Source organism: Dendroctonus ponderosae, unplaced genomic scaffold, assembly GCF_020466585.1.
Source record: "Dendroctonus ponderosae isolate FM_Combo_2020 unplaced genomic scaffold, Dpon_F_20191213v2 Dpon_F_20191213_9, whole genome shotgun sequence".
Lineage (NCBI taxonomy): Eukaryota > Metazoa > Arthropoda > Insecta > Coleoptera > Curculionidae > Dendroctonus > Dendroctonus ponderosae.
This window is the reverse complement of record NW_026019116.1, coordinates 8794284-8812322: the sequence shown is the minus strand read 5'-3', so window position 1 is coordinate 8812322 and position 18039 is coordinate 8794284. Positions and strand designations below refer to the sequence as shown.

At 48.0% G+C, this 18039-nt stretch overlaps 10 protein-coding genes across 15 annotated transcripts in view; 4 read left to right on the top strand and 6 right to left on the bottom strand.

Moving 5' to 3' along the window:
* Positions 1–26: 26 nt before the first annotated feature.
* LOC109542219 (39S ribosomal protein L42, mitochondrial) lies at positions 27–671 on the top strand. The gene has a single exon (XM_019911353.2). The coding sequence runs from the start codon at positions 233–235 to the stop codon at positions 584–586; it is 354 nt and encodes a 117-aa protein (XP_019766912.1). The 5' UTR covers positions 27–232; the 3' UTR covers positions 587–671.
* On the bottom strand, positions 654–1189 carry LOC109542218 (huntingtin-interacting protein K). The gene has a single exon (XM_019911352.2). It carries the CDS (start codon positions 1046–1048, stop codon positions 683–685), a length of 366 nt encoding a protein of 121 aa, XP_019766911.1. The 5' UTR covers positions 1049–1189; the 3' UTR covers positions 654–682.
* A 205-nt stretch (positions 1190–1394) lies between these two features.
* Positions 1395–3154, top strand: LOC109542208 (transmembrane protein 120 homolog). Its single transcript, XM_019911336.2, has 7 exons — positions 1395–1621; positions 1678–1796; positions 1852–2022; positions 2079–2389; positions 2445–2668; positions 2728–2886; positions 2950–3154. Exons 1-7 carry the CDS (start codon positions 1565–1567, stop codon positions 2989–2991), a joined length of 1083 nt encoding a protein of 360 aa, XP_019766895.2. The 5' UTR covers positions 1395–1564; the 3' UTR covers positions 2992–3154.
* A 588-nt stretch (positions 3155–3742) lies between these two features.
* On the bottom strand, positions 3743–8706 carry LOC109542204 (active breakpoint cluster region-related protein). Its single transcript, XM_019911330.2, has 17 exons — positions 8303–8706; positions 7997–8235; positions 7662–7943; positions 7451–7601; positions 7299–7397; positions 7065–7244; positions 6830–7008; positions 6630–6777; positions 6449–6571; positions 6211–6399; positions 5969–6157; positions 5713–5914; positions 5406–5653; positions 5239–5357; positions 4564–4703; positions 4260–4506; positions 3743–4202 (listed from the first exon to the last, which is right to left on the bottom strand). Exons 1-17 carry the CDS (start codon positions 8597–8599, stop codon positions 3974–3976), a joined length of 3261 nt encoding a protein of 1086 aa, XP_019766889.2. The 5' UTR covers positions 8600–8706; the 3' UTR covers positions 3743–3973.
* Positions 8707–8958: 252 nt separating this feature from the next.
* LOC109542221 (TP53-regulated inhibitor of apoptosis 1) overlaps positions 8959–18039 on the top strand; it is a 14031-nt gene continuing 4950 nt past the window's right edge. For 2 of the 3 annotated variants that reach the window (XM_048669965.1, XM_019911356.2), the window contains exons 1-2: positions 8959–9213; positions 9274–9406. In XM_048669965.1, the coding sequence (XP_048525922.1) occupies positions 9067–9213; positions 9274–9366 (240 nt within the window). In that variant the 5' untranslated portion in view covers positions 8959–9066 and the 3' untranslated portion in view covers positions 9367–9406. Of the gene's footprint in view, positions 9214–9273; positions 9559–18039 lie in introns of those variants that run through there. The other variant, XM_019911355.2, reaches the window with a different exon arrangement.
* Positions 9547–10834, bottom strand: LOC109542211 (UPF0046 protein C25E10.12). Its single transcript, XM_019911339.2, has 4 exons — positions 10409–10834; positions 10100–10355; positions 9824–10050; positions 9547–9774 (listed from the first exon to the last, which is right to left on the bottom strand). The coding sequence occupies exons 1-4, from the start codon at positions 10680–10682 to the stop codon at positions 9644–9646; spliced, it is 888 nt and encodes a 295-aa protein (XP_019766898.1). The 5' UTR covers positions 10683–10834; the 3' UTR covers positions 9547–9643.
* Positions 10883–11687, top strand: LOC109542215 (mediator of RNA polymerase II transcription subunit 20). Its single transcript, XM_019911346.2, has one exon. The coding sequence runs from the start codon at positions 11036–11038 to the stop codon at positions 11669–11671; it is 636 nt and encodes a 211-aa protein (XP_019766905.1). The 5' UTR covers positions 10883–11035; the 3' UTR covers positions 11672–11687.
* On the bottom strand, positions 11682–14042 carry LOC109542206 (b(0,+)-type amino acid transporter 1). Of its 2 annotated transcripts, none has more exons than XM_019911334.2 (11): positions 13733–14042; positions 13508–13675; positions 13317–13453; positions 13125–13266; positions 12943–13068; positions 12787–12886; positions 12681–12725; positions 12401–12628; positions 12103–12349; positions 11877–12051; positions 11682–11823 (listed from the first exon to the last, which is right to left on the bottom strand). In XM_019911334.2, exons 1-11 carry the CDS (start codon positions 13734–13736, stop codon positions 11759–11761), a joined length of 1437 nt encoding a protein of 478 aa, XP_019766893.2. In that variant the 5' UTR covers positions 13737–14042; the 3' UTR covers positions 11682–11758. The 2 variants fall into 2 exon arrangements, with proteins under 2 accessions (XP_019766893.2, XP_019766892.2); XM_019911333.2 differs by having other exon boundaries at positions 13508–13684; positions 13733–14041.
* LOC109542217 (acanthoscurrin-2-like) lies at positions 14400–15697 on the bottom strand. 3 transcript variants are annotated; one of them, XM_019911348.2, is made up of 5 exons: positions 15303–15697; positions 15093–15252; positions 14716–14898; positions 14579–14660; positions 14400–14517 (listed from the first exon to the last, which is right to left on the bottom strand). In XM_019911348.2, exons 1-5 carry the CDS (start codon positions 15402–15404, stop codon positions 14505–14507), a joined length of 540 nt encoding a protein of 179 aa, XP_019766907.2. In that variant the 5' UTR covers positions 15405–15697; the 3' UTR covers positions 14400–14504. The 3 variants fall into 3 exon arrangements, with proteins under 3 accessions (XP_019766907.2, XP_019766909.2, XP_019766910.1); XM_019911350.2 differs by having other exon boundaries at positions 14719–14898; XM_019911351.2 differs by having other exon boundaries at positions 14884–14898.
* LOC109542220 (glycine-rich protein 5-like) lies at positions 16504–17609 on the bottom strand. Its single transcript, XM_019911354.2, has 3 exons — positions 16860–17609; positions 16673–16811; positions 16504–16619 (listed from the first exon to the last, which is right to left on the bottom strand). The coding sequence occupies exons 1-3, from the start codon at positions 16932–16934 to the stop codon at positions 16555–16557; spliced, it is 279 nt and encodes a 92-aa protein (XP_019766913.1). The 5' UTR covers positions 16935–17609; the 3' UTR covers positions 16504–16554.

Genomic DNA, 18039 nt, shown 5'->3' with positions numbered 1-18039 from the left:
GGCGGCCCATTTTTAGGAGTGGGGACGCGCTTGCGCACTTCCACGTTCCAGTTTAATATCTTTAATTACCTTTCAGGGCCCTAAATGATTGCCGATTAAAATTTGGGGGCCCTCAGGGCCCCCACCGGACATATTTCAACAATAACCAGCTGCATAAACCAATATCCGTCTTTGGAATCTGTCAAAGTGCACGGTCGCTACGTCAAAACAAAGCTAGGTTAGTTTACGAGACATGAGCCTCAAATTGCTCAGCTGCAAGAGCCTCGGAGGCTTAGTGGGGCGCAGCTTCAGCAGCCAACGGAAGATCGTCAGCACATCGGACGGGTCCACCCTGGTGGCGTGGCACCCCAAGCAGGACTTCCCCTATGAGTGCACGCGGCCGCTACCACAGCAAACCACAGAAGAAGATGCCTCCGTTTTGAAGACGAAGCTCACGCCTGAGCTGCTTTCGATCTTCAACAAGAAAACGCCCGAACAGGCCAGGGCTGAGCTGATGAGCATCACGCACACCACTAAGCATCGCTGGTTTCCCTTGGCAAGGCGCAAGAGGTGGCGCAAGACCTCCCCGGATAGGGAGTATTTGTGAGATTCACTGCCTTCAGCTTGTTGTATTATGTAGAACTCAATAAATCTGGGGTTAATAAAAAATCCAGTTTTGGTCTCTTACTTTACTATGGGTTATCTAATTTGTGAGTGAGATCAGGGCATTGACGACATTGCCGTGGTTCTCACGCAGCGTTCGTTCCGCCGTGGATCTGGGGATTTCCATTTCTCGGACGATCAAGTCCACATCCTCCTTTCGGATGGACACCTTCAACAGCTCCTTCTCCCGGGCTTGTTCCTCCAAGGCGGCCTGGTTCCACCGGTCCCCAATGGCTGAAATGGCAACGGCGAAGTTCTGCGTCGAGATTTCCTTCTCCTCTGCATAGTCGGTCACCTTCTCCAAATCAGCGGCCCCACTGTCGTACTTGGCCTGCTTCTTCTGCTGCGATTTCTCGCTGTTGTCGTTCTCATCGGATGTGCCATTCTGTACTTCCTCGTCTGCCATTGTATTATTTTGCTCAGGGAGAACCTGCTAAGCGCCCCTTTATTTTGAAAGCAATGCTTCGAATTTAACTGAATTTGGGGTTAGAATGGCCAAACGTCAATCTCATTCAAAAGTAACTAGTGGCGAATGGACGTGAAGCAACGGCGCTGTATGAAAAATCACTAACATTCCCAGCCCAATTCATTGAAGATGAACCAATGACAAATGATCACGCACAACCACATTTTGGACTTCTTTAATTAATTTTCAATTACCCACAAAATGTATATTAATAGGCCACCTTTAACCTTTAGCCCAGTTAAATAACTTGGCTGCCCTCAGCGGCCATATTACATCACCCAACAACCGCTAAAGATCCTTCACTTGCTCCTGACCTAATCAACGGGGTAATAATGGCGTTGTTGTTCTGTTCATGTTAATTTATCCATGTTTTCCCAATAAAAACCCCTGTAGCCAAAGCCCCCGGCTTTTAACTACGAATTCGAGTGGCCGCCCAGTTGAGCCCCTGGCCCCAAAATGTCCGAGGTTTTGGATGAATGGGAAGAGTTATCCAATGACTTCAAAGAATTGGAGGTTAGAACCGCTATGGAAGTGATCTTTAAAGCATAATTTTTATTGTTTTCCCGCAGGTAGTGAATAGGGCCTATTTGAGACAGCTGGAGGAGCTGTCCAGCCATCAGAAGAAGTGCCAGGAACACATCAAGCACCAACGCTATCGAATAGGGGTTTTGTCCAAGAATCTCCACAAGTAAGGCTTGAGGGGCCGCCGCGCCGAAGTTTGGTGTGAACTTGGATTGTTGCAGGTTGGAAAAAGCCAAAGACAATGAGCAACAGATTCGGGAGTTGCAGACGAACATTTTGAAGAGAAAGGCGCAGCTCTACGAAGTAGAGCAAACTCTGCCCAAAGAAAATGGACTGTACTTGAAAATAATCCTTGGAAATGTCAATGTTTCCATTCTGAACAAAGAGGACAAGTGGGTGCCGGTTTGACCTATCTCAGATGATTATTCCAGTTGCCCACTTGTTGCAGGTTCAAATACAAGGATGAATACGAAAAGTTCAAGCTGATTCTGAGCGGAATTGGCTTTATAATGGCCATTCTGAACTACTGCATCCGATTCAGAGCGCTGGAGTTGAGCTACATATTTCTGCTGGTTTGGTACTACTGCACATTGACCATTAGGGAAAGCATTCTCAAGCTAAATGGGTCCAGAATCAAGGGCTGGTGGCGGTTCCACCACTTTTTCTCCACGGCAGCGGCCGGCATTCTCCTCATCTGGCCCGATAATGAAACCTGGCTGGCCTTTAGGAACCAATTTGTGCTCTTTACTATTTATCTAAGTACGTCCAGGCCTGCGGACTATCTAAGTTTCGTGACTGATTAAGGGGTTTGCAGGTTTCGTTCAATACTTGCAGTTTAGGTACCAAAGAGGGGCCCTCTACAGACTGAAGGCGCTCGGTGAGCGCCACAACATGGACATCACGATCGAGGGCTTCCATTCATGGATGTGGAGAGGGTTGAGCTTCTTGTACCCCTTTCTGTTTACCGGGTATCTCTTCACGCTGTACAATGCGTACACGCTGTATGAGCTGAGTTTCTACCCCAGTGCCACGTGGCATGTGAGTTGAATGAAAGCCGCCCCATTGTTTGAATGCCTGAAACTTACGCTTGTTTGCAGGTTTCCGTTTTGTGCGCGATGTTCTTCGTGTTGTTCCTGGGAAATACTCTAACAACCATCATGGTGATACCGATAAAACTGCACGAGAAAGTTAAACTGCAGTATCGGGTGATGAGCCAACGGTTGAGCACGCAGCTGTTGAACAACAGGGAAACGGAGGTAGGTTGAGCGTCACGAATGGTTAAGGGATGGCTAATAGGGAGGTTTCTCTGGGGCAAATAGGGCCAGGCAGCCGCCAGCGGCAGCAATAGCAAGGAGGAATGATTGATGATGGACCTTGGACAAAGTGTTAATTTATTTACCGGAATCTCACGTGCTTTTGATTAATTTTAAGTCCAGTTAATTGAATAGTGTCATATTTATTTCATGCATGTCAGTAATTATTAATAAAATTAACGCAACTAAAATCTAAATGCATCAAATAATATACACGTCGTTTGAAACCTGGGAGGGGTATGTATATATATGTATAGTATATATAAAAGTCCATATAAAATGCTTAAAGGCTACGTCTTGATAGAAAAATCCGCCCATTTCGACACTATCAGCATATAAAACACTTACGCCTACAGGGGATAAGGTACAGTCGGAGCTATCAAAATATTTCACTAGGGATTTAAAAGCAAATTTGGCCAGAAAACCACTGAGTCAAAGTCAAAGTTTTGCTTTTAAGCCCCAATGTATACACATGGGACATTTACGTACGACTAATTTGTTCAAGTGTAATGTACATCTACGGTACGAATCCAGACTAAAGTCGGCTAAAAGCGCACTAGACAGGCAATGGACTTTGCTGAAGATCGCGCTCTAAGAAGCAACCGAACCGAACCGATATACCGGGGTTTTCCAAGTCGGCGGCTCCTTGCTGAAGACTATACTGCAAGTGGTTTTCGGATATTACGAAAGTGGATTCAAAACTACACATATACTTGCATGTAGATGTAGAATATCCAGCAGGGCCGGTTGCGACTTTGAAAAACCCTGTGTGAATAATTTACAAACGAAATACTGTTGATTTAACGCTACTTATGTATATATTTATATGTATGTATTAACTAAACCATAATGTTGGATATAATTTAAAGTTGTGGTCGACTAGAAACAATGCCAATTTGCTACTAACTACTACTAGATGGGAGAATTGACGACATTAAAGGAAGCCTGGATGAGACATTGGCTGGGAGCCGAAGCGGAATGAGTTCGAAACCTAACGAGCCCCTTGGGACATCAGAGTGCAATGACCCAACTACCTGCGAATGTTTTTCTGAGAACCATTCAAGTCCTGCAAGTAGCAGTATAAAATGCCCGCCTGAGCCATCACGTCCACTGTTCCGGTAGCCAAACTTTCCCCATGCTTTTGACTGTCCTTTTTGGCATTGTCCGGCTTAGTGGCCGCCGGACGTAAAAGCGTCGGTCCGAAAACCGTGGCTAAGTTGTGAAGCGACATTTTATTGTCGTCCTCGTAAGCATGCACTCTGAAAACGATAACAATCCTCACTGTGGTTCACTGTTCCACGCCAACTTCCACTTACCTCATCAGATGGTCGAGAATGTACTTGATGCTCTCCTTGTTGGGGGTCGGCAGCTTCTCGAAACACTCCTTCAGCAGCTCGGTGCGCTTGATCAGGTTGTTGGGGGTGCGGTTGAAGGCCTCCAGCAGTTGCGGATAGAGCTGGTCGGTGAAAAGAGCTTCGGGCAGCTCGCGCAAGTACAGCCGCAATATCCCCGTAACTGAGTGAATGTCCACGTCCTTTAGCAGCTGCTCCGCTTCGTAGGAGTCTGAAGCAACACCCATATGGTTCAAGGAGGGGATCTTGGTTTTGTTCAAACACTCACTAGTTTCAAATGATTTTTTCAGCTTGGCGATGTCGCTCTGCGAGCCGGACACTCGATAAACTCCCACTTCGGACATGCCCCGACGCTCCACCTCCCATACACACGCCGTTATGATGAATGGAATGTTTCGTTTTTGTCTTCTGAAATTTAAACTGGTGTTCACTTTGGGGGCTAAACATTTCAGGGGAGGAGCAGCTATATATTGATACTTGAACACAATCGCACTTTCATCTTCCCGAGATTTTGCGAATTCGCTAGAACGTCCAGAAACGTCACGCGTCATCCAACCGGAAACCAGCTATAATGACTTATGGCAGGCAGCTTTGCCGCTGCTGTCGGTTTCTCTGCGCTCGCCGCAACAATATTATATTCCCTGTGAGTTTCGAAATAAGGCCATCATCAGCCGTGGTGATTATACATTTTTTTAGCTGTCCGAGCAGCTGGCAGTTTGCTACATCAGCAACTTCGGAATAATGTTAACGCACCATCTCTCTCAAACTGGAGTCACCCACAGAAATTCGCTACTTTGATGGACAAATTCGCTACTTTGATGGCAACACGTGATACATTCTTGACTGATGGCGGCTTTTGATGTGTGTGAAAAATAGTGAATTTGAGTGAGTGAACAGTGCTTAGTGATCGAACAAATCAAATAGCCCGAAAATGATGACTTACTTGCAAACAACTTGGATTTTCTCTCCAAACAACGAGCCAACTTTGCCCGCTGGTACTCGCCTCAGACTGACCTCGCAGGGGAAATAGCGCATTCCCATCCGCAGCGTACAGCCATTGATCTACATGGGCCCCATTAGGGTTTAGACAATCAACTTTCAGTCACTCACTTTGAATTGGCTGTCCACCACTTGCCGCTCACTCATTAGGTTCCTACTCAGCTTCATAGTGTGCTTGCCAAACAGTGTGTCCTCTGGCTGTCCCTCCCGGTAGACCAGAATCCGCAAATTCTCGCAGCCTTCCAGATCGATCACGTAGCTCTCGTTCCAGAGCGGGGTTTGCGTGTGCTTGGCCGGCTTGGTTTTGACTTTTTGGAAAAAGTGCCCGTAGAAATCCACCTCGATGCAGACGTATAGATCTGGAAAGAGGGACCGTTCTGAACTGATGCCCACCGCTGCATCCTCCTCATTGACTTACCACAGGGAGAGGTAAGGCCAGTCATGTCGTAGATGTGCAAATGCAAGTCGCCCACCAGCAGGCTTTCGTCTTTGCCGCTTCTCAGCAGGTAGGATCCCATGTTGGTTTTGAGGAACTGTCGGCAGGCGGTTATCCAGGTTTGCAGCTCGAACATGCTGAAGTTAGTGGCGTTGTTCGGCTGCTTACCAGTGCGCTCAGTCTTCTACAAAATCACCCATTAATTCAGGTATTCAGGCAAGGGCGTGCCCTTGCTTACCTGCAAGGTTTGAATGGCCTCAATCCACTGCGTCCGCTCGAAATCGCTGGACAGGAAGAATATGTAGGTTCGGCCGGAGCCTTTGTGCTTGATGCGATACACCAAGTTGGGCGAAGCCAGCACTAGCTGACTTTCCAGCTCGATCAGTCTTTTACGGAACTTCTCCGACCCTCGACTGGACTTCAGATGCTGCAATTTACCACGCTGTTAGTTGGGCTTCTATTTAGTTGCACACCGCCTACCTTTTCCTCATTCAACTTCTCCTCCTGCCGCAATTGGTCCCTGATGTTGCTCGCTTGCGACTTGAGGGAAACAATGTTCGACTGCGACGTTTCGTGCAGGTTGGCGGTGGTTTCACGCAAAATCACCACATCTTCCACTGGAATAAACCACTTCAGCTCGAACGTGTACTTCTCATTTCGGCCTGAAGACTACACGCGGCTAATTAGTGGGATGTCGGATGCCGCTACCATACCTTACTTTGTATTTGGCACAGGCGATGACATCGTTAAAGAGGAACAAGTGGCGCAGCTTGCGATGTCCATCCACATACTCGACGATAAACGAGTTCTTGACTAGTCGACGTTGCGCCCTGTCCCTATCCTGGAAACCTACTGTTAAGTATCCAGTGCCCCAATCGAAATCGGAAAACTCCACTCACCGGAAACATAGACTTAGTCTGGATGATATTGAACTCATCCAGAAAATTCTGGGTGACTGTAAGCGCCTCAGATATGCTGTGATAGTCGGCGTTGTTCGGATTGGCGTAGCGCACCAAATCGTGCAACACCAGCGCGTGCTTCTGCACCCTACAAGCCCCATATTCAGCCCCGTTTCCAGCCCCCACACTCCCCAACTTACCTGGCAACCGGCTTGTGCAGCAAGTCTTCCAGGCTGATGGCCTGATCGGACAAGTTCTTGCATGTTATGCTCTTGGTTATGTGGGCAAACTGGAAGTTGTTGGCGCTGCAGAGCCGCACTGTGTCCAGCGCTCTGCCGTAGTTGCCCAGAAAGGCGCCGTAGAGCGGCAGATTGGCCGCCTGTCGAATAAAAACCTTGTCGATAAATTGGGCTGGAATCAACCATCAACGGTTACCATAATTTTGAAACTGTCGCCGATCTTGTTGTCCCACTTTTGCGAGTGTTTTTTGAGCTGATCCAAGAACTCGGTGTGTAGGCGATGCAGTTCCGGAATTAGATGGAAGATTGTGTTGAATTCCACTTCGCTCACTATGGGTTGCGAGGTGCCGATGGTCGCTTGGATCGCCTTCATGTACTGAAAACTTGGGCTGGAAACAGCGGCCGAATTCCAAAAAATTCGTTCATTTACCTGAATGAGGACATTGAGCCATTCCACGTAATTGGTTTCGCTATCGATGATGTTGCAGATAATCGACCGGTACATCCGCTCTGGCCCAATTTTTCCTTCCTAGATCCGTCCCAAACTGAGCAATTAGAAAACCGCGAAAGCGTTAAACTCACGTTGCTAAACTTCCTCTTTGTGCTGGGCGTGGTGGACTCCAAGGAGCTGGAACTGGCATATGAACTGTTGTCGTTCTGCTGCCTGTTGAGGTCTGGTAGTTCTTCATGCTCGTCCTCACTACTGCTGTGCTCATTGCCAAGCTTCTTCGATCTGCAATGGAAGCATTTCCAGTCAGAAGGGTTTCCAGACCTCCCAGAGGAAATATCTTACTGTATAAAATATTCAATGTTCACATAGTTGGAAGTGCCAGGGCTTTGCGGTTCGATGGAATGTTGGGTTTTTAACTCCAAGGGCAGGGTACTAGAGGACCCAAACACGTTCTCCGTACTGGAGTGATCACTTTTTGGCAAAAACTCTTCCTCAGCGGCCACAATGTCATAGTAGGGCTCATCGATGTTGTTCAGAATCTCTGAGCTGGACGACACCGAGCCGCTGTTGCTGCGCTGGGTGTCAAAGCTCGGGTTCTTCAGCGACTCTGGCCTGGCTGGCACTCTGTAATAGCATACGGTTGATTGGGTCGCTTGCAAGGCACACTCAAGGCTTACTTGGGGGGTCTTTTCACTACCACTGGGGGCGACTCATTCTCTTTTTTATTGAGGCCGTTCACTTCGATGACGGTCACAAAGGAGGCCTCCTGATCGGACTGTTTGGTCTCATTATCCAAGGAACAGTCCGAGGAGGATTTTCTCAACTGTCTGGATATTTCATTAATGCACATGTGAGCTGAGAAGGACTCATTGTTGGTGTGCCCGTCCTGTGATAGAATTGATACATCGGCGGAATCCTGCCAACGATAACCATCCTAGTTAGTCATTCTAGCGAACATTTCCGACTCCCGTGCAAATATTTACCTTTGATAGGGCATCATCCCCACCTATTCCCGAGTCAACACCCAAGATTTCCAACTGGCTTTCCTCGCTCACAGCCCTTTCTTTGGCCAATTTTTTCTTGTGCTGTTCCACATCGCACAACAGCCGCTCCAAGTACTCCACATAGAACTGCTCCTTTTCCAGTTCCTCCTTCAGTAGAGCCACCTTTTGCTTGTGTTTTGATAGGTTTGCGCGCACGTCCTCCTCCCAGGCCCCTGGCAGGGGGCTGTCCGGGAACCGCTGCAGCCACACTTGCTGAAAATCACCAAATACACTCATCGTCACTTTCTATTGCACATAATTCACTACAGGACATTGTTAAACCATAATTCAATGCAACAACAATCCTGACAACTTGGGGCCATTAGCACTGAGTGACATTTGGATGACGTTTCCAATTGGCAAAATTTGCCGATTGCATAAAAGCAGTTAAAAAGAGACCGGTCCTGATAGGTAAAGCAATTTTTCTTTATTTCAGCAGTTTCGTCCTTGTGTCAGACATCTCAGGCACGGGGTGTTTAAAATCGGCGTTTGTGAATTCACGAGGAGTTAGCAATTACTGAAATTTATCAGAAAATATTATTTTCCATTTTCGCAAGACAAAGAAGGAAATACCTGCGTTTTGGTTACTGGAAGCAAATTGGGGCGACCATAACCACATTCTAGTATCGCTTGTCTTCATCTATAGTTCTAGTCAGTTCAGTAGCTGAGTCAGAGACAAGTCTTGTCTCTGGCTGAGTGTAAAAATGAATAGCATAGGAGAGGCCTGTACGGACCTAAAAAAGCAATACGACGACTGCTTTAATTCCTGGTTCTCCGACCATTTCCTCAAAGGCAGAACCAACGACTCCATGTGTGCGCCCATGTTCAAAGTGTATCAGGACTGTGTAAAAGTAATCCACTTGCGCTCATTTCTGCTATAAATACCATGCCCTAATTCATTTATTTTGCAGAAGGCGATCAAAGCCCACAACCTGGACTTGGACGACGTGAGGAAAGACCTGCTAGGCACCCCGCAGGAGAAAAAGCCGCCTCATAAGCCTTGACAGTTGGAGCATTTAGGACAATAAGATTCGAATATAAGCAGTAAGTCTAGGATTAAGCTTCTTTTCCTTTACCCGGAGACTTAAAGGCCATTCTAGTGGTCTTAATGAGTTAGCCGAGAGCATTGAAGTTGTTACTTGCTGTCTCAGTGTACATATTGAGTTGCTACTAAAACACGTGAGCACTGTGATAAACTGGGTCTTTCATTGCTACACTATTCAACATAAAAAGCAAGTAAAAAAAACGACTAGAGGAGATGTGTTGTCATGGCAGAGGCAATCAGTTTCTCTTGCTAAATCCGGGCTTGAGAGGCATGTCAAAGACCACGGGCAGATTGTTGGGAATATAGTTAATATCACAGGTGGAGGCGTTGATGAAAATGATCTTTCCGTCGGAAGTGACCCCGTATCCTGAAAGGGCCTGCGTGAAAAGTAGAGCTGATTCACCCAAGCGACTAACCTTCATGAATGTGGCCAAAAACGTGGTACTTGGGCTGGACTCGGGTTTGCACTGTGTTGAGCAGCTCGACACATCCAGCGCGCACTCCCGAGCACACCAAATCGCCGTGCCCTAAAGGGGGCGTATGGGTGATGAGAATATCCGTATCGGAAGGAATGAGGTTCCACTTTGAGAGACACTCAGAGCCGCGGGGCAAGTTGAAAGCCCAGTCTCCAAACTCGGGTTGCCTGAAACTGCGCAGTTAACACTCACTTAGTCTGCTGGAGGGCCTTTTACCAAGGGCTCCCATATATTTTCACGCCGCAAATTTCAATGCCCGAGTCCTCTAGGTAGGTGCAGTTTGTCAGAAATTGTTTTATGTTCACGGTGTTTACGGCGTCGCTGATATTATCCTTGGTTTTCCCATAGTGTGCCACCTCATCTCCCACCTCTTTATGCGCGAATTTTTTCTTGAAAATGTGCGTAAACTTTGCATCGAAGCTCAGCTCATGGTTCCCAGCTATCACTATTTTGTGTCTATGCGGCAAGGAACCTATAAATCCTCAATGGCATCGGGAAACTACTACAAAGCGCTTGTTTAATTACCTATCCAATTGTTGAAGGCGACGACCTCCTCCTTTTGGCCGCACTTGGTAAAGTCGCCAGCATGGATGAAAACATCCCCATCTGGTACATCAAACACGATGTTCCTGACCAGTGAGTGCGTGTCGCTCATGCAGACAAACCTCAGCTTGTTCTCATCCGCAGGACTTTGCGGTATTTTCACTTTGATTTTGATCAGTTTCTGCGTTTGGCTGATCTCCTTCCAGGCAGCCGTCGGGCTTTCGCTCAAAGGATGAATGCCCACCTCGCCTTCCATGTTGGCGACACTTCAATTGTTAAATAAATCGCTCAATCATGTCCACAGCCCAACGGCTTAAATCTTTTCCCACAAAAGTGATAACGAAGATAACTCGGCGATAAACACTAGCTGACAGCGCGTCGGAAAAGCGAGGTTAGATCCCCGGACTTTGATTAGATTGTGCGTATGCAAACCTGATCCGACTAGGTCGTTCTCTTTCTTCGAAATCGGTGGAAAAGGACCGAAGTTTTCAAGTGGAGTTAGTGTTGTTTTGTTATTTTGGAGCCCCAAAACCTCAAACTCCATTTTTAGTTAAGTCGAGTGTGTCGAGTGTAGTGTTCTGTGTTAGTGTTTGTGTGCGGGGGGCAGACATGGGGGTTACGGTGCTAACGCAGTTCCCCATAGACAACCGTAGTGGTACCCAAACCATAGAAATCCTGAACAAACGCATTATGGCACTGGGGGCCTCCCAGCAGGGACAGTTTCTGGTGGATTGCGAAACCTACAGTTCATCAGCCTCATTGGGGCATCAGCGCACAGTGCACGTGCTGCACAACTCCGAACAACCGGCCACAGTGTTCTCCCTGCTAGACACTGGCACTAAAATCATCCCCCTGGTCACTGACGGGCTGTTCGACCTGCTGATGATGAAAATGTCCAGTTTCTACCAGTGCAAGAAGCAGACGAAGGCCGAATCAAAAGGCCCCCGCTACGAGATCGGGGACTTCTGCGTCAAGCTGGGCTCAGTGACTGTGAGTAGCAATTTCAAGGGGATTCTAGTGGAAGTGGAGTACAAGCCCTGCGTGGTTCCGTCCATGTGCTGGGACCTGATGATGGAGTTCATGCAAGGGTTCTTGGGGTCCTCGATACCCACTACGCCGCCCCCCTTTGTGCAGAATCGCATGCAGGATATTTACTCGCCCATCGACACTATTCAGCAGTATTTGGAGCATTTTACAAACTTTAGAAAGTCGCAGCCGGCGCCCATGATGATGAGGCCCCAGTAATACACTATAGTTGATCTTTGCGCGTATTTTTCTAGCCACTAATGTATTTCCTAGGGATTTTATTATAGAGAACCAAGGGGGGAGTTGCTAAGGCTCTGGGGCGTCGGGGGGCACCGCCTCGAATAAGACTTGCAAGCAGTAAGTGAGGCGATCTGAAACAGATTGCGAGTTTCATCGCTGGATTGAGGGAAGGACTGCGTCTTACTCAGACAGGCCTTGGGTTGGAGGGTCTTCTTGTAGCAGCAGCAGTAATAGACTGGGACGCCCAACAGGGCAAATCCTAGCGCAAATAGGTACATGGGGTCTGGATCAGTCACTATAGGGGTGACGCTCAGAAACACCGCCACCAGGCAGATGAAAATGGGGATCCAGGTTGGGACCTAAAGCGGGCCACATTTCGGCTGTTCATTCGTTATTCACCAACCGACTACCTTGTAAGGTCTGGGCACTTGGCTGCGGGTCCTCCGCAGGACTAGGAGGGAAACCATGGCGGTGCCGTAGGAGACCCAAATCATAAAACTGGCAAATTCGATGAGCCGCACAATATCACCGCTGGCAATAAAAATGAAGGCCACCAAGCCCTGGAAAGCCACGGCAGGCGCCGGCGTGTGTCTTTTATGGTGCACGAACGAAAAGCCCTGCAGCATAAACCCGTCCTGTCCAGACACGTAGCACAGTCTGGAAGAGTTACGGGATTAGCGCGTTAAAAGAGGAGCCAGCCTAGCTTGCCTGGTGACGCCGAACTGCACGCTCAAGGCGCACCCGAAGGTGCTCAGGGCCACCCCTAGGGGGATGATGAAGGCGAAGGGCCCGAGAATGCGCTCCCCAAAGGTGACTGCCACTGCTTGGGAGCCCACCATCTCCGGCACGCTAAGCACCGACATGTAGGCGATGTTCATGCACACGTAAAGAGCGGTCACTATGGGCACGCTGATCATGATACTTTTGGGGATGTTCCTGCAACATTAGCTTTGCTGGAAAGTGGGGAAACGTGCGGTTTGGTGCTCACCGTTCAGGCTGCTTGATTTCCTCGGTTACTGTGCTTACCGCCGACCTGAAAGGCCACACTTGAGCAAAATCATCCACAAAGCAAGTATAGAGAATGGAATACTTGCCATCCATCATACGCCCACAGGCCGCTGTAGAAGGAAAGGGCGATGTTTTTGGGGCTCGCGCTGGTGCCTGCGAAGCCCTGGGCTAGATTGGCAGTGTTGCCTGGAAAAGCCCCAGATTAGTAGCAAGGATTGAATGAGAACTCACCTAAAATGCACCGATGGACAGTTCGTAGACGCCGCAAGCGATCACCACCAGGCAGGCCAGCACCTTAAACGACCCGAAGATGTTCTGGACTTTAACGTAAAGTCGCACACTTCTGGAGTTAATGTAGGTGATGATTCCTGCGGGAAAACTCATGTTGATTGCTCGAAATTGCCACCGCTAAAGATTTAAGCACCAAGTCCAGCTAGGGCGACGGCCTTCTTCACTTGCTGGACGCCTTGCGGGTCTGCAATGCAAAGCGCGTCCATCACCGGCTGGCACAAGTACTCGGAAAAAGTTAGCACTATCACAGCCACCTCAGCCGGCCGGATTATGATCTGGAACAACCCCTTGGATAATCTGGACCCTTGAGGGCTTCCAAACCTACCACCATGAGCCAGGAGTAGAGAAAGGCCGGCAGAGGGCCCCAAAATGGGTGGAGCGGCGTGAAGGAGTCCATAAAGTAGGCGTACTCAGCTCCGGATCGCGGCACCACAGTGCTGAGCTCGGCAAAAGCCAGAGCACCTAAAAGGGTTGCGATACCATCATATGGTTGGTTTAGACCAGTGATTCTGGTACCTAAAAGCGAGATCACTCCGCAAATGGCCCAAACAACCAGGCACATCCCAACTGAGCCGCTGTATTTCAGTGCGGAGGCTGGAGATACGAAGATTCCCGACCCGATCATCACGGCCAGGATGAGGTTGATGGCCGAAAAGAGGCCCAGCTCTCGTTTCAGCCCCACTGCTGCTCCCTCTGGAACGTTTTCCTTTAACCCGCCCCCCTGCCTTAGTGTTAACTTACTCATGTTCGCTCAATCCTATGGCACATTCACTCAGTGAGGCTCTTAGGCTACTCCGCGTTCATGGCACTGTAGGTATGAACGCCTGCTAATGGCTTAATGATAACGCGAGATTAACACAGTAATTTTCAAATAATACACCCGAATAGTTGGAGATAAGAAAATGTGATCGATCCTAGGAGGTCAGTAACGCCTGAGAATCAACTAAGCGATTTCCTTCGTGCATTATTTCGGCTCTAAAGCGACTATTAGAGAATAATGGGACATATCCTCAGTGGGAAGGTCGATTTTATCAACTAAACCGCGCAAAGACTGGGATGGGCGCATTCCAGGCCCAACTGCTTAGGGAAATGCCCCCGTTTCCCAGGGCTTTGCGCCCTAAACTTGCGGCAAAATAAGTGAGCGTCTGGGCCAATTAGGACTAACGGGCGTGTTCCAAATGGGCATTGAGAACGTGAGCGCCGTTCAACTGTTGCTCGGTTTATCAATTATTGTGTTCCATCAGCAGTTTATTTGTTTGGAATCCGTTTATGCAGACATGTTTAATTAATGAGGTTTCCTAGATTAACTGCATATTGTTTACTTGATTGGCATTAAATAGCGCACTTTCTGAGCCCTGGATGTACAGGGCGTTTTCGCAAAGGGGCAGTGTGAAAGAAAACTGCAAGATTTTGCAAAGTTTTTATTGAATCCACTTTAACACTGACGCGGTACTTACAGATGAGGTTGTTTAATTAAGTTGTGTGACGCTCGGTTGATATGATTGATTAGCTTCTACTTGCGTCCGCTGCAATGGAAATCGGATTGATTGAGTAAAACTGGCTGGAGTGCTTTGAACGTTCACTTACTATCCTCCAGAGCCCGCTTTGGCTGAAGCGGAAGCTGTCGCCGAAGCCGATGCTTGTCCGCCCCCATAACCGCCTTGGTTGCCTGAAATTTTCATTTGGTTAATCAGTGGAAAAGTCCTTTGCAAAGTCACTCTCACCACCTCCATAGCCGCCACCGCCTTGCTGGCCGCCGCCCCCTTGGAAGCCGCCGCCTCCTTGATGTCCGCCGCCCCCAAAACCACCACCCTGTTGTCCTCCATAGCCGCCACCTTGTTGTCCTCCAAAGCCGCCCTGGCCGCCACCTCCTCCTAATCCGCCTCCTTTACCACCTCCAAGTCCACCTGGAGAAACCAAAGGGTTTTAGTACTAAAGTCACTGAAAGCGCGTAAAGTCAGAACATCGATGATCATCACGGCAAATCACATGCGGCTGCTGGGAAGAATTGTCCAACGACCTTCTAATTTTTAGAAAAGTTTTGACGAATTTTCAGGGTTTCAGTAAAAATCATGAATTAATTCAACTCCTTAACGCATACCTCCTAATCCGCCGCCGCCGCCGCCGCCTCCTCCAAATCCACCTCCAAATCCGCCGCCTCCGCCGCCTCCTAGACCGCCGCCCCCTTGGCTTCCATAGCCTCCAGGGGATCTTTTGCTTCGCGCTGCATCGACCGATTCGACTGGCTCAATGATCAGAACCTGGAAGCTCATTTTTAGCCAGTGAAGCGATTTGGGGCTTGACTGCTTACCTGCACTTCACCGACGGGTTCTTCCTCCTGCGGTAAGTTGGGGGCGGCGTGCGCCGCACAGGCTACCAAGAGCACCAAACACACTACTTTTAGGTAAGCCATCTTCAAAGGCTTTGACTAAGAGCGAGCGAAGCTCTTATTTATATGCTGATTGGATCTTTGATTTTTCCTCCTGTCGGTCTTCGTACCGTGTTAGTCTGCGCGTCTATGCCAGGGGATTAGTGAGGGATTTGCGGGTTTGAGGGAAGCCTAAAGAGCCCAATGCTAGGGCTTCAAAGCTATGAAAGTGTGTAGTAAGTGGGCAGGTTTGAGTGTGGCCGGGCGCGATCTTACGGGGGTTTAAGGGGAAAGGCTGGATGGGCACGAGGGCCCGCACTAAAAGGTAATACATCATTGATACTTATATTAGTGGTTACCTAAGAGGACCCATACGGAGTAGACTCAAGGTCGCGGTCTATCTGGGCAAAAAACCTCTTGGTAAACAATTACTGTGATCCTTTTAGCGTTTTTTTCCTAATCATTTTTCTTTTATGCTCGATGGGCTCGGTGCTGATTCCAACTAAAACACCATCCATCGATAGGTTGTTTATTTAATTAGAACATACATAGGTATACAGAGTGGTGTTTGCTGATGTTGTGCGAGTCCTCTTTTAGACAAAGCTCAAGTCTTCAAACCCCTGAGAAGAAGGTCGTGAAAAACTCCAAACTGGCGCTTGAACGACAAGAATATTCAGGCCTGATTGCTAGTAGGTCTCAGTAAACGGTTTGCACTCGGAAAATTGCATTATTTTTGCGGAAAATTGATCTTCCGGCCTGGAAAATGTGTTCCAAACTCTTCTTCTCTGGTCATTTGGAGCAACCCCTGACGGACCATCCTGTATATGGGCCTACTATGGTAATGTATATGTAAATTTGGCCAGCATCTGGGCGGTTTCCGGGTCAAGTGAGACCAACAGGCATTAATTGCGCATAAATAATGGGTTCTGGCGAAAAGTTTCAGCCGCCCGCCATCCTCAGGATTTGGTTAAGACGAACGAGATTTTCTCATGCAGAAAAAACTGACAATCATGTATAATTGGCAAACAATTCCACTAATTGCGTGATGTTTCAATTAGCATATCATTTGAAGGCCGGTTTTGTTGTCATGTGCTGTATCGGGATTCCCTCTGCTTAAGTGCAGGTTTCAGTAAAACAACAAATTAATGAATAAGTCTTTATTCAAGTAGATAGTTAGGACAAAGCGTGGTTAGTTTCATTTGCCGCACCCTCCGCATAGCCTATTGCCGCGCCCTCTGCCGCCGCCGGCTCCGCCGCCCCCTGAAACCGGCAAAAATTGCATGTTTTTGCTTGGAAAACTTTGGCAAACTCACCTCCAAATCCTCCCCCAAAGCCACCGCCGCCTCCGAATCCGCCGCCCCCTCCAAAGCCGCCTCCGCCTCCGAAACCGCCACCGCCTCCCCGACCTCTGCCAGGCAGCGGGTCAGGGGCGCGCCGGTCCCTCACTAGAATCTATAACTCGATTTAGCTCTGGTTTGTTAGTTGGTTGCCTCAACTTACCTCGTCCTCCAGAGGGGCGGCCAAAGAGGCGACCACACAAAGCAAAAACAGCAAAGGAAGCAGTTGTAGAGCCATTTCTGTGCGGTGTGGAGCTACGCTTTGCCTTTTATATGTTAGATTTGCACCTACTTACTCTAAATGCACTCATGAAGGAGATTTGTGCATTTCAAGAGCCAATTAGTGGCTTGTGAAGAGGTTGCCGATATGGCAAGGCCGCATCCTTAATTCCCAACTTGCTGAGCATTCAGGAAAGTCCACCGATTTGAAACTTGATTCTCAACAATTATGCTGTTTTGATATCGTCCAGCCTTCAGCAAATGAGTATTATTTCGTAAACAAATGCGGATGTTTAATCAGGAGCCAATTAATCACTTATCTATGCAAACAGTCTTATTTGTTTTATCAGCTGCAAGCGGCAATTAAGAATATTCGCAGAACGCGCGGGTTTAGATCGGGAATTCCAAGTGGCTTGGAGCCTGAACTGCTCACTCTATGCCCTTCTTTGCGCGTACATTCAACATCTTCAGCAGTAGATACCATCGAACCTACCGCGACCTTGATCTTTGCCGACTGTTTTTCTTTGAAATGTACCTGGTCTACCGGTTTTTTTGGCAGAACGGTTCTTCGGATTTAGATTATTGGCATCGTGCGGCGTAGGATCGATTCTATGGGTTTCGGGACTCCCTCCAGATGCCCAGTAGAGTTTATTTTGCATATACAGTGTGTTTGTATGTGCAGTGTGTATGTGTGTCTTCCGTCCCGTTTTTGCTCATTTCTCGGAGGCAAAATCAGCAAGAACACTCATTTGTACGTCATTCTCGAGAGAAATAAATGGCCTTTTTAGAAAGTGGACCATCGATAAGGATAAGGTTGTCAGTTTTCTCAAAAAAGGCTTGAATTCAAGAAGTTTCAGATTTGCGTCGTTTTTTTTTAGTTGCAAAATCCACTTGAACATGACGCTGCTTTTTTCGAAGTTTCTCAGGAACCATTCGAGCCACAGAATTCGTTTTGGCATCGTTGGATAGAGAATTGAAAACTCGATTCAGTCGTAACAAGTGAGTGAGGAAATTCGAGTAGTTTTGACTCAGAAAGCGAAATTTGAATATCAGACACTTAGGTGCAAGATTATGCCAACATTTCATGTTTTCCGTCCCGTTTTTGCTCATTTCTCGGAAGCAAA